Below are 13724 nucleotides of genomic sequence, written 5' to 3'. Positions count from 1 at the left end.
GGATAGAATACAGGCTCCTGCTGTTCACATTTCTTCACTTGTCCTTTTCAGCTCTGCGTGTTGTTTCAGAAGAAATCATGCATTATTTGCCAATGCTTTTTCTATTTATTAAAGATTGTTTAGGGATGTAGCTTTCAAACTATATTTTAGTTATCTTCAAAAGTTAAAATGCTTTTAATGAAAAAGTTCATAAGTAAACACAAAGTCAAATTATTCCTGCATAGGTTTACTAACACTGGACTTGTATATTGGGTGGAATGTTTCCACCACTGTAAGATTTCAAGGAAGCACTACAACACAGTGTATGTCGTGATGGTCAAGACTGAGGACTGAGAAACAGTCTCCCTGAATCAGTCACCACATTCACTGAAATTCTTAAGGCAATGTTCAGCAAAGGCATTGATCACTCCTTAGATCATTTTTAGCAATTCTTTTCCTTTTCCTATCCAACAACTTTCCCAAATCTTTCTCTGATTCTCCCTCTGCTGATAGCAGTGGCAGTAATTTCAGGAGAGCTCAGCTCTTGATGTCTCCTCTATGTCTGCTCCCCGTCTAAATCTCCAGAAAGTCTCATGTTGAGGGAGAAGGTGAAAAGTCTGTTAGTATGGCCAGAACAGATTACAATATATTTTTGCTCTTTTTTTCATGGCCTTTAATAATCTAAGTTTTGTTGTTGTTTTGTGTTTGTAAATGTATCATTTGCACTTCTTATTAAATATATATATATATATTTATATATATGCTTTTTATGTATTTGGTTCTTCTCCCACATCTCTCTTCTCTCATTCTAGAAAATGAAGGTCCATTCTTTACCTTGTCTGTTCTGTTCATTGTGCAGAGGAAAACTTACGTCTTTTGACAGATTTCTGTTTTAGGACAAATGTCACTACCTAACCTAAATGTCACTACCCGTAACCGAAGTGATACAGCAAATCAAGATGCCCTTATGATATCTCAGCCAAAAAGCATGCCCACTGTGGCCGTTTGGAGAATCTCAGCTGAATACTCAACATCAGTAAGTGGCTGACAGTTTCTGATGTCAGATCTGGCAATCAAAAGACGTGATTAATTTAGACTTTCCGAGCAGAGCAGTGTGGACCTACCGCTGTTTGAGTCTCATTAAAAGGCAAACAAGCAGAAGCGCACATGGCACATTCCTGAGGTGATTATCTGCTTTTAGTCTTCTGAATGTCCTGCAGCAGCCTAACTCCAAAGCGGCCTGTAATTGCTGGGTAGCATATAGGTGCTTATTAAGTTTTGTCTACTGAACCCAGTGATTTTCATTCTCGTTGTCCCCTACAAAATAATGCAGCAGCTGATTGCTCTGTTAAGAAGTTGTTGTTACCTAGTGAATAAGCAGAAATTGCTTCGATTGGAGATCAGCCCATATCTGGACCAGGATATCTGTTCCAGACTGATTGCTGTCCCAGATTCGGTCACCACCTCGACCTTCTTATCAACCTGAATTTTTCTATTGAGCTCCTCTCTTTGTGACAGTCAGTGTCCAAACCTCTGCTCCGTGTGGCTGGTTTGAACTGCCCTGATGAGGGACGGGAAGTGCTTGGTGGAGCTCTCGGTGGTCTGCAGCTGCCAAGCTGTGCTCCGTGGCGGTCCCAGGACTGCTGCCTCCTCTTTTTCCATGAAGGAAAAGCCGATTTCTACACAGCACTCTATCTGTATTTCTGTCCCGCAATCTTAGCTGAGCTGCACCTGCTAAGTAGGTCAGACATTCTCAAAATTTTGCCGTCTTTTTCATCTTTAATTGAAGTAATTTGAACCTCCTACATGTTGTGCTGAGAACGCAGCGGAATGTTTGCTAGGTGGGCAGCCTTGTGAGGCGAGTACTAAAGCTGCTGTTACTGCTGAGCGTTTTTGTCTTTTGTTTTGGTTGTTCTGTGAATGCTGTGATTCTTCTTCGTGCTTTTAGGAAGAACTTATTGTATGCGGTTAACGTGCATGTATTTGGATCTGTAACTCATGCTGGATTATCAGCTGTGAGTAGTTGCCGAGGAGTATCATAAATTCAGTGTTTTGCACACTAATGATAACTTCGGTGTCTTAGAGCGACGTACCTGCTTTGTGTACCTGCAAGTGTCTTTAAATGACTTTTGCATACTCGAGTCAAAGATTAATCTTGCTTTATATAATAATGTCCTAGATTTAATTAAACAGTAAGTTTTCCACTCGATCAGCCCGACAACTCCTGTTGCAGGGGGCTGCCTTTGCACAGGGCCGTGTAGCCTCCTGCTGCCCCTCGGTGTTCCCCGTGGGGCTGTGGCGGGGCTGCCAGGGCGGAGCGAGGCCTGGTTCTGCTTCCTCCCACGCTTTGTGCCCACCACAAGGCAAAATAATCCTGTAGCCGCGTCTAATCCGCGCCCTTTTCATTCTTTAATGCCCCCAAAACCCTCTCAGGCGCTGCTGTGGGAGGTTAATCCAGGGAGCGGGGGGGGCTGAGGGGATTTAACGGTGCCACCGAGCGCCCGCACACCTCCAGCGCCCCTCTCCCGGCCCTTCGCCCGCCGGGGCCTTTGCGACCTGACGGGGACATGGAGTGCCTGGAACAAGCTGCAAAACGCAGAAAGTTGCCTTTATGGTTACCGGTGTTTTTAAAAGGAAGCGAGGCGTTTCCACGAGGCCTTCAAAGTGCCTTGTGTGAGCACACGTCAGGTGTTCCGTGGGTTAGCAGCACCGTTCAGAAACGCTTGTGAAATTATTTTGCCGTCGCTCCTCACTGGGCAGCATCGTAAAACCCTCACGGACTGAATGCTTAGAAATGACCTGCCCATTAAAACTTTCACCTCAGCTGTTTGCCAGCATTGGTAGTTCAGAACCGCACCTCTCTGTATGGCATTAGCAGCACCGGTTTGGTACACAATTGTTTGTACCCCATACACTTCTTCACAGCTGCGGCAGGTTGGCTCTGGGCAGCGCTCCGTGGGTAGCCCTGCTCGGGTCAGCAGCCACGGCGGCGTTCACCTGTGCAGTTCGTGAGGAGACAAGCGAAATGGAAGCCCTTCTTCTCTCTGTTTCTCTCACTCATGCTTGCGTCTGTGCTTCGCAGCGCGTTATTTTGCTGCGGTGCTATTGAGGCCTCTTTTTGTCCTTCATAGGAGCTTAGTTTTCCTTGCTGAACTGCAGTGTGTATATCCTCACGTAAACAGGTCCCTTGTGGTTAATTTAAATGAAATCTGAAAGCAAGAGGCTTGTGCCTGTTCATCTTAGAGAGACAAATGGTATAAAGTATGTTATTCCTCTCGACTGGCCGCTGTGTTTCATGTGTCATCCAAAAGAGACAGCTCAGCAGCACAAGAAGCAGCAGCCTTGCATTTATTAGGTCATTTCAGGGTCTGATACGTGAGGTCTTCCGAGAAGCTCGTGTGAAACGATGTAAAGCAGCATGTTAAACTCCAGAAGGAGGAAGTAACTGCCTTTTACATAAGAACAAGCCCTAGAGGTTGCCTAAAGCATCCTCGCTGTTACTTTATTTTTCTGCTTCCTAATGCATACGGTTCTCCACGTGACCTCCCATCATTTTCTCGCTGCTTAGTGTGTTGTTTGACTTTCTCCTATTTTCCTCCGGCAGTGCTTTCAATCTTCAGCTCAGTCTTCCTGCTCTCAGAATGCAGTCTGATGTGCGAGGTTTTTAGTGTTAAGATTAACCCCGTAACGCCAGCATATCCTTACAGACAGCTTTGGTTTTCCTTTTTCGGGACTGAGTTGTATTTATTGAAAAGGGCTTATGAGCTCTTAAATTTTAAAACACGATGAGGGGGAGATCAGTGAATAAAGCCTCTGCAAGTCTACGTCCATTTCAGAATTTTACCTCTTGCCAAGTTTTCCCTCCGTGCAGCACTCTGAACATGGCTAACAACCAGATCCATCTGCCGGAGTGAAATACGCGCGTATTGATCTGCCTGAGTGAAATGTGCTTGTGTGTTCAAGTGCAGTGCTATAGATCTGGCTTTGGCAGGGAGATGGATGGACCGCTTCAGTGGTAAAACATTTTTTAATGTTGAGAAACCATCTTGTCTACAAACAATGAAGAGATTTGTGGTAACAAATGGAAAATATTTTTCTTGCTGGAGATTACACCATTTGTTTTCATTTTCCATGACATGTTTTGCTCATTATGCTGCAGGAAGCAAACCCAAAGCTTTGTAAAGAAAGGCTCATGATGGCAAAACGGGGAATTCAGCTCAGGGCTTGCTGCCCTAACAGCAGAGAGCACATAACCCAGGGGAGCACCGCACCACGGCGGGTCTAATGGCTGAGGGGGAGTGGGGCACAGAGGGTTATGCTGCTCCCTCTGCCCCCATTAGCGGTAATTATTTATCGTTTGTTTTACTCCTGGCAAGCTGTGAGGATTATGCTGTGGGGTCTTCTTAATGCTGGAGAATGCTTTTTGTGTTTCTGAATGTAGTTTTCAAATAAATGACAGAATTAAACAAGGGTGAGAAAGAGACCTTGGAGCTGAGGGCTCCGTGTGCTGCGGGAGGTGTGGGTGTGGTGGGCTTTCTGCTCGTTCCTCTGGGGGCTTCGGGTCTATTTCGGTTGCTTTCTGGTTCGGGCCATTTTATGGCAGACTTCTGCAAAGAGAAGGCTGGTATGCAATCTGGCATGGTTTCCCTTCTGAAGGTTATTTTCAACACAAGATTGTTTGGAAATCAGTTTTCAGTACTGTAGGCAAGGTGTTTCCTTAAATGTCAGGACGTGTGAATACTTTAGTTTTCCCCATATTACCTATATTTTCTAACTAGTTCTTGATGATGTTACAGAACCAATTTTAGCTTTTTTAAAATCTTAAATTCTGAACAAGATTCAGTGTTAAGAATAATCTGTTCTTACCACATTTTTCAGCATTTTGTTTGAAGTTCAGCCCCATAAATTTTGTCATACCCACTGTATTCTTTGGTGTGTCATTTGTACTTCCAGACAGATCACCACATTCTCTTCTCCACGCTCCACCTTATGTTGTTAAGCTGTTAAAGACTTAAAACTGCTTAAATTTTGGGGGGTTGTTTCTGTTTTTAAATGCAACAAACAAACCCAACAATGCTGGTACTAGTAGTTGATGCATAGAGTTACCGATCTATTATGTATGGAGAAGGGAGGTATAAACTTGCAAAATGAAAATCTGCAATGAACCTCGCTGCAGTGATGACGTGGTTTGGAAAAATATGGTTGGTAGTAGTGGAAGGGATTTTTGTGCAGCGCACACATCAGATTGACATTTAGTATCAGGACAATAACCTTGGTTTTAAGGTGCAGATGAGCTTTGTGTTAGGACTGATGTGTGTCTGATGCCCCATTCCCTTCTCTTTGGCACTTTGAAGTGGTTTTCTTCAGCTGGGTCTCAGCAGACTTCAGAGGCCCTTTTAGAATCACTCATATGGCAGTTTTCTTAAGTTTCATCACCTGTTGCTGACTTAAAATAAGTATGGACCAATCCAATTTTTGTTCCCATTGAGATGTACCAGCATAGGCATGCTACTGGCCATCTCCTGTATTGGTTCTTAAAGACAAAGACTAAAAGCCTTTTTCCCTGAAGCCCTGAGTGTTCTGCTATAGTACGTAACTTAAATTTATCAGGGTCACTGAACCCTATTTAATGTGCTTTCTGGGAAGATGACAGGGTACAAAAGATTGTTTTGTACCCTTCTGTCAGAAGGATGAAGCAGTAACACAAGAGCTCAGTTATTTGTGTGCTAAAGGGGCCATGGCTATCTAGTGATATGACAGATTTGCTAATGATACCTGACAGAAGTATTGCAAAGGAATAATTGTAAAAAAATCTTCTGTCATGCAATGCTTTTAAAAAGAAAATATTTTCTTTTTGTAATACCAAGAATGTAGGCTCCCGTGTGACAAAATATTGAGTTCAGGTGTCTAAACAATAGCAGTAAATTGAATGGAAAATATTATCTCTGTGTATGTTTTGGAGCAGTTTTCTATCTGTAGAGAGTTTTAATTTTGCTAATAGATTTTGTATTTTAATACTTTTTTTATTTCAAAACACTTCCAGAATATTGGCACCGTCTTGTTTGGGAGATGCTGAGCTTGGGTGGTTGTCACTCAGCTGTGCTTAAAATCACTGTGCCTGGTTTACACCAGCTGAGAATCGGGCTTTAATAATATATTTTCCATTGAAGTTGGTGCATGTAAAACAACCCAAGGCTTGCTGCTGCTTCTTTTTTTTTTTTTTTTGACATATTTATAGTAGTGAAATGTCATTGTTATTGGCAATTTTAGCTTAATAGTTACGAGTTATTATTATTATTATTATTTTATTTTTTCTTTTTTAAAATTTTAAGGAAAAGTCATCAACAAAGACTTGCGTCACTACTTGAGCCTTCAGTTCCAGAAGGGCTCGATAGACCATAAACTCCAGCAAGTGATCAGAGACAATCTCTACTTGAGAACCATCCCTTGTAAGTATGTAAAGGTCAGCCTCATTTGATCTGTTTGTGCTAACCATCACATAATTCAAGAGATTTAAATGTCTTCTTTCTCAATCTGGTTTGTAGTTTTACCTTTCAACAGGAACTTTGTTAAAAGACTTTGCTAGATAAAATAGCTTCATATCTTAAAGTTGTGATGAAATTAAATTCCTTACCAGGAGAGCTTTAATTAAGCTGTTATAACTATGTGTGTCCCTTAATTATAGACATAAAAACTTTGAGAACTTCTGCATTAATACAGCAATTTACTGATTATTTTGAAAAAACTTACCTGTCTCCAGGGTTTGGAATACAGATGAATTGTCCTCTCAACTGTAAGGTTAAAAAATAGTTCTTGTGCCCAGTTATGGATTTGGTGGCCCAGTAATCAAGTATGCTTAGTCACACTGACCTCATCAAAAATTACTGAATGGGTACAGGTGGTCAGGAGACAGTGGGAAGATGAAACACCCCTAACACTGCATTAAAATGCCACAGGTGTGAAACAGCTACCTACAAACCCAGGCTGCTGTCGCCTGGCCCGGGTCACTGTCAGCATCTACAGCGTAAGTTCACTGAGCATAAGACAAAATTGTAATTACCACCTTATCCTGCTTTTTTTCCTGCTCTTTTCTCCATACCATAACTGTCATTCCTATGCAGGCTATTGGCCTAGTTTTTATACGTTATTGTTCACTTACTTGCATGTTCTCTTACTGTAGTGGAATGAGGTCATCATTGTATAAAACTTCAAAAAGATCTTAATTTTACTTATTTTGACAGGCTGCATTTGGTAAACATGAAGGATTTTACGTATCTTACAAGTGTGTTTTCTCTGTCCTTCCAGGCACTACAAGGGCTCCCAGAGATGGGGAGGTCCCTGGGGTAGACTATAATTTTATTCCTGTTGAGCAATTCAAAGCACTTGAAGAAAGTGGAGCCTTGCTAGAAAGTGGAACGTATGATGGTATGTTGATGATGATTGTTGGAACAGGAACAAATATCCAGTGCTCTTACCCAAAATCTTGGTCTAAGCACAGCTCCCCACACACAGGAGGTGTCACTTTTCCTGCCCACTTTGATGGTTCTCAGGGTAGGAGAGAGGCAATATTGGAGTACCTGTGAGAGGAATCTAGGTCTTGTTTTGAAACTCTCTTTGGGCTCTTTGTTGTTTTTGCTACTGCATCACAACTGGTCCTGCTGACCAGTCTTCTGTGATCGGATTATTTTCCATGTTGCATTTTTGAGGAAGTGTTCTGAAAATATTTGCCTATACTTAGCAGAATTTTGTCATAAAGGAATTCATAGTCAAATTTTTTTAACCTTTAACAGCAGAGACGTTCTTCTCAGAGGCATGCATCAAAAGGACAGGAGGCAGGAGAAATCTTGATACACAGGAAGAAAGGATTTTGCAATGAAAAACTGAACAGCACTAGACCCTGTTGTCCAAATCTGTAGCAAAGTTGGTTTAAATGTAATGGGGACTGAACCATCAGGAAGCAATTATCCAGAGTTCTGGAACTGCCATCATGTGATGGGCTTTTGCTTTGCTTTGTTTTGTTTTAAAGTGTTAGATAGCAGCCAGAGATAACTTTAAGGTTCCTCACAATGCTGTATTGTGGGGGTGGGGGTGCTGGCCCCACAACCCATCTTTGCTTACAGCAAGAGGGAGGAGGGACAAGTTTGGCTCAGAAGCCTTGCACTGCTATAGAGCGTTCCCCTGTTGCAGATGTGTGTCAAGTAATGACTGCCTGTGTTCTGCTGCTTTTTACTATGGAACAATTTACCTCTTGACACTTTAAACAGAAGAAATGGCAGTGCTTTTTTTTTTTTAATGTAAGTTTATAAATCCTGAAATACGAGCTGGCTTAAGGTTTTTTCAAATATGTAGTTGTACTTGAAATCAACTAAATTTTCAGAAATGTGGAGCGTGTGCAGCATTCATTGATGCTAAACTGAGCTTACCAAATTATAAAGCTGCCTGATTTTGACATACAATACAAATAGCTGTAAGCATGCTTCTGGAGGACTTCTCTGGTAGGTGGTGGTTATAATAGCACTTGAATTAATTTGATTGATGTGTCAACAAACAAAAAATACAAATGTCTGAAGTAGAAAACTGTGTGAAAGGCTCTGTACCTCCTCGTTTTATGTATCTCATGCTGCATGCTGTCAAATAACATTGCCTGGTCTAGGGAAATCTCCTAAGCAAATTTAGGGTAAACTGGTACTTTTTTTTTTCTGAGTTCCCCTTTATCTGGGTTTCTTTTTTCTTTTTCTTTTTTTTTTTTAATACAGTCAAATCAAAATCCAGCCACCAAATGTTAACCCAGCAGGAATTCTGGGCTGCTCTCTTGCTGTTTGCTCAGTTCCCTAATAAAAATCATATGAGCAGTCAGGAGAGAGGTCAGTTGCTGAAATTCTTTTCCAGAAAGCTACAGATGATTCTCAATCTTTGTGTTTTGAAAGAAAATACTGAAGAAAAAATCAGTTTATTTTTCTTAACTACAAATCATTTTTAGATGGAGCTGTATTAACAGCATATATATGGTCAGTAGAAAAATGTAGAACTGTAGTTTAAAAATCAATTATTTGTATTTTTTTAATGTAAATAGGTATTTTGTGATTCTGCACATACTGTTTTGCTTTTTGACTTCAGCATGTTTCTATTAATGTACGCTACTCTATTAGTCACTTAATCAGTATACAAAGTAAGAGCAATTGACCTTCAGTGCTCTACTTCTCTAAGACTGTTCCCCAAGTCTCTTTCTGGAGCATTAGTGAATTCCATGCAAAATAACAAATCATTCATTTACTTTGAAAACCTATGGCGGGATAAAAATTTTGAATTAAACATCTTGTTCTCTGATGTACAGTGTAATCATGAGCAAAACCACATTGTAGGAATAAGTAGTTTTTGAGTAATGATTGGTTTTTGAAGATGCTGATGTCTTTCTTAGGAAGTTACAGTTAAGGCCTGACACCAGACACATTACATGGGCGATAAAACGTTCACTACAATTGCCAGTACTTTCAGCAAGTACCAGTGCCTTCATTATCCTGATTTCTGTCTCATTGTCAGGTAATTTTTATGGTACTCCGAAGCCTCCAGCAGAGCCCAGCCCCTTTCAGCCCGATCCAGTGGATCAAGTTCTTTTTGACAATGACTTTGATACTGAATCGCAAAGGAAAAGAACCACATCAGTCAGCAAAATGCAAAGGATGGACAGTTCTCTCCCTGAAGAGGAGGAAGAGGAGGAAAAGGAAGCAGTTAATGGCAGCGGAGGGATAGGTTGGTTACAAAGGGAAAAATTCCCTGAAGTGTTTCATGAATGAATAAGAAGTACACAGATAGCATTCATGCTTGCTTGAAGTGCTTCCTTAGCTTTGGTTAAGTTTGAAGGTGGTTTTCTACTCAGACGGGTGTTTTTACTCTCCTTTGAAATTAGATTTTAAAAAGAAACAGCTGTTCTCTCAGCCAGATGTGCAATTGCATCATAAAATGCACTGCTCAGTAGAGAACATGTAGTGCTGGGTAGTGGCCAGTTACAACAGGGAAGGAAAAATTTATCCGTACGACAGAATCCCTTTGCAGAATATAATTCATACCCTGTAAATTTGATCATTTCATTTCAGTAAGATTACTGCATGCAGGAGATTTTAGTGAAGCAGTTAGTTTAAGGGGCAACACTAACTCGTACTGTAAAATTTTCGTATTATTCCGGTTAAGGGAACTGTCACACAACCTGAAACTGCCTACAGGGGTGTTTGTGGAGGGAGGTAAAGCAGAGCACGTTGAGGCTGGACCAGTGTCCGGTGGGATGTTTCAGAGACTGGCAGGACACCCTTTTCCTCCTGCTGTCACAGTTTCTCATCTTGAGGGGGAAGAAGTGACGGTGGAGAGAAGCCATCGCACTGCATTTGTGTGTGTGTACGACTTACACTGAGCGCACCTGACCGAGCCTTGCGAGCTTTAGGGCTGGCAGCACCACAGCACAGAGAGGCCTGCTGGCCTTGCTGGTGGTTATGTGAAAGTCATGGACATAGTCGTGTAGCTGAGAACACCGAGCATAACCTCTGGATGCAGGGCCGAGGCTCGCAGTTAAGAATTTTCTACAGGGATTTTGGGGAGCTTTTTCTTCTTGTGGATTGCAGGAGGGTTGTGTTTATTTTATTGGCAGTTTGGGTCTTTTCCGCACTTCAGTTTTGGTGCTTTGAGGAATATTAGTAGGATTTTTATTTATTTATTTTCAGTGGCATTACAAACACCGTGGGAAGGGAAACAAAGTAGTCAACTTGGATTTCTGCCAGCGTTGATGTTTTTCAGCCTAGGTTCAGACGAATAATACAAGGTTAATTCTGTTTGGCAGGGGCAGAACGGAGTTCAGTGTTTTCATGTCAGCTTTTCAAAGTTCATAGCTAAAAAAAAGTGGAAAAATGCTCATCGCATCCAGGAATGTATTTGACATTCTCTCGTAGCCAGATTAAGAGGGTGGTGCTTAGTGAGAAACACCATAAGCATCTGACAAATAGTAACACTTTCCCTGAACAACTGCAGAAAACAAAGAAAAACATTCAGATTCCTCTGACTGGATGAAACCTGTTCCCAGTTACAACCAGACAAGCAGCTCCATGGACTTCAGAAATTACTTGTCAAGGGATGAGACCCTGGAACCTCTGCCCAAGAACTGGGAGATGGCCTACACCGACACTGGCATGATCTACTTCATCGAGTGAGTAGCCCGACAGTGCTGAGAAGTTACTGTGCCATTGTGAGAGACGTGCTGAGGAGCTGGTCTGGGAAGCTGCCTCCTGCTCTTACATCTCTCTTCTTCTATTCTTATTCCTTATATTTCTGTATGGAATTCTGAATGTTTCTGCTGTTTTGTTTCATACTGATAATCATTGCACTACATATTTGGTATGATTGCCATCTCGCAGGAAAGTCTTACGATTCCACATGCGTAGTCAGTGTGTTTGTAGTATGAGCTATGTATCTCACAAAGTGCAAAGCTGGGTGGGTATTGCTAGGTAAGGTGTAACACCGTACAAACTTTTAATATGACAAATTTCTCTGAAATCTGCGGATTTGTTTATTCTTTCTTCTCCTCATGTGTTCCTTGGCTTAGAATGCCTGCTTAAAAAGATCATCAGCACAGATTAAAGATCGGGATAGGAAAGCAGTTCACGTGTGAAATTTATGAATTGTCATTTATGAATTCTGAGGTGAAAGAAACAAACCCCTAACTGAGCATTAAGCATAAGAGAAGGCTAAAACTGTTTTCTCCTTTCAGGTCGAAATAGTTGACATTCCCAAATGAGCTTTTAGGGGCAGGGGATGGTGTTTGTAGCTCTAATGTTTCACATCTGTCCTGGAGATCTCCAGCATGCTGGTACCTCTGAGCAGTATTGTTGTCTTTTCTGTTTAGCATTTTACGATGAGGCATAAATAAAGGCTGAATTGTCTAAAGACTATAGTTTGCCCAAGGTAGTAAATATTTAAAAGTTAAAGAAAACCAACATTTCTTCAGTCTGTGGAAATCCTCTTCTTTTAATGGGCTGCATTTTGCTCCACAGTCACAACACCAAGACAACCACGTGGCTTGATCCTCGGCTCTGTAAGAAAGCCAAAGCACCTGAAGACTGTGAAGATGGAGGTGAGATATTCAGAATTCATTTGTCACCTCTGATTGATAAATGTCTGAGTTTATCAGAGCTGGATAAGATCCATTACTGGTGTGATAGAAGCTTCTTCCTGAGACCCTTGACTCTCTGGAGCAAACAGAGTATAGCACTCAGTGTCCATAGCGAGATGGCAATAAGAGTTAACGTAAGGCTGGGAAAGACGATAGTGTATTTTCCCTGGAGCAGTGGAATCTGACTGAATCATGGATATAGCTGCATTCCTGAGCAGAGAATGGTATATTTTGTTCCAATAAGTATCATCGCGAAGGAGAAAGCTGGAAAGCTGATGATCTCACTGGAAATTTTTATGTGAGTAGAATATGGCAGGAAGAAAAGGTCCATAAGTATTAGAATGTATGAATAATGAAAATGCAGCATAGTGCCTGTTGCTAGGAACATGTACGGCATGTGTTGTGGTGTAATACTTGAATGTGTAAGCAAAGGGAACAACTCTTCATGCTGCTGCTTTAAGACTTACAGGTCAGGGTCAGGATTGACCTACAGACAATTCCTGCAACCATTTCCTACATGGTCATGCAATTTAGTCAGCTAAACAAGAGTACCAAATAGCTCTGTCTTCAGCAAATGCCTGACGTGTTGCAAAAGCTGAGGCAGACTCAGAATGGCCTGTCTTCTTAAATTGCACAGGCTAGCAATCATGTATTCATAATCAAGCCAGCTGGAGCAATGGACTCATACTGCTGCTTATTAAACATACGTGCAGCTCACCGCAGGATAAAAAGAGCACTTTAAACAGAGAGATGCAGGATATCCAAGTGAACAACATTTAAATGAATAGTCCCAATGGGTGTTTTGTCAAATCCTGTGGAGTGATGCTGATATTAATAAGTGGTAACACGCTGTCATATGCTTGGAAAATTGTTGTTACCTTCAAACTTAGGGCAGCCTCAAACAAGATTAGACAGAAATTTTATCCTTCCAAATGTCTAGCTACCTGACTCTGTCTGTTATGCTAATATTTAAATTTCTATGGTCAAAATAACTAGAACAATAAAGGCAGAATTACGGGACCCCTGTTTTAACTGCTTGTCACCTCTCTTCGGGAATGGTTAGTTGCTGGGCACTATCTTACCAGATTGTGTATTTGCCATAAAAAAGAGCTTTCTGAAATCTATAATAGTTTTTTAAAAAAATAAATCTTTGCAAGATATAGTTTTATTTCACGTTTCTTTTGGTACCTTTCCCAAACAGGTATTTTTTTTTATTTTAGACCCCAAATGTAGGGAAGTCTAAGGCAGTCCCAGCACATTCCACTACCAGCTAGTTTGCCACAGCAGCAGCAGTAGTCAAAGTACAGCAGTACAGAACTGCCTCTTGTTGTCTTGGCAGGCCATGCAGTCTGTGCTGAATTTGATTCTGACAGACCTAAACAAGCGCTGGCTGGTTTTGGGGTGTCGGCGCTGTATTGTAAACATCAGAACATTCAGGTTCACTTTTGCCTGTTACATTTCTGGCTGAAGGTTACTTGAGTTGACTCAAAAGTGAAATGTTGTCAGAACGCAGTGAAATATGTTGATGTTATTAATAGAATAAATAAAGAGGGCATTTCTTCTGCAAGGTGGTCTTAAATTGAAAGTTAAA

At 41.3% G+C, this 13724-nt stretch overlaps 1 protein-coding gene across 4 annotated transcripts in view; it reads left to right on the top strand.

Annotated features, from left to right (window-relative positions):
* The window catches only part of MAGI3 (membrane associated guanylate kinase, WW and PDZ domain containing 3), a 60704-nt gene that overhangs the window by 23837 nt on the left and 23143 nt on the right, over window positions 1–13724 (top strand). For 3 of the 4 annotated variants that reach the window (XM_038168554.2, XM_038168552.2, XM_038168556.2), the window contains exons 2-6: window positions 6312–6428; window positions 7285–7404; window positions 9520–9729; window positions 10996–11170; window positions 12015–12094. In XM_038168554.2, coding sequence (XP_038024482.2) covers window positions 6312–6428; window positions 7285–7404; window positions 9520–9729; window positions 10996–11170; window positions 12015–12094 — 702 coding nt within the window. Of the gene's footprint in view, window positions 1–6311; window positions 6433–7284; window positions 7405–9519; window positions 9730–10995; window positions 11171–12014; window positions 12095–13724 lie in introns of those variants that run through there. The other variant, XM_038168555.2, reaches the window with a different exon arrangement.

Source organism: Anas platyrhynchos, chromosome 27 (genome assembly GCF_047663525.1).
Source record: "Anas platyrhynchos isolate ZD024472 breed Pekin duck chromosome 27, IASCAAS_PekinDuck_T2T, whole genome shotgun sequence".
Lineage (NCBI taxonomy): Eukaryota > Metazoa > Chordata > Aves > Anseriformes > Anatidae > Anas > Anas platyrhynchos.
The sequence above is the reverse complement of the archived record's forward strand: the minus strand, read 5'-3'. Positions and strand labels throughout refer to the sequence as shown.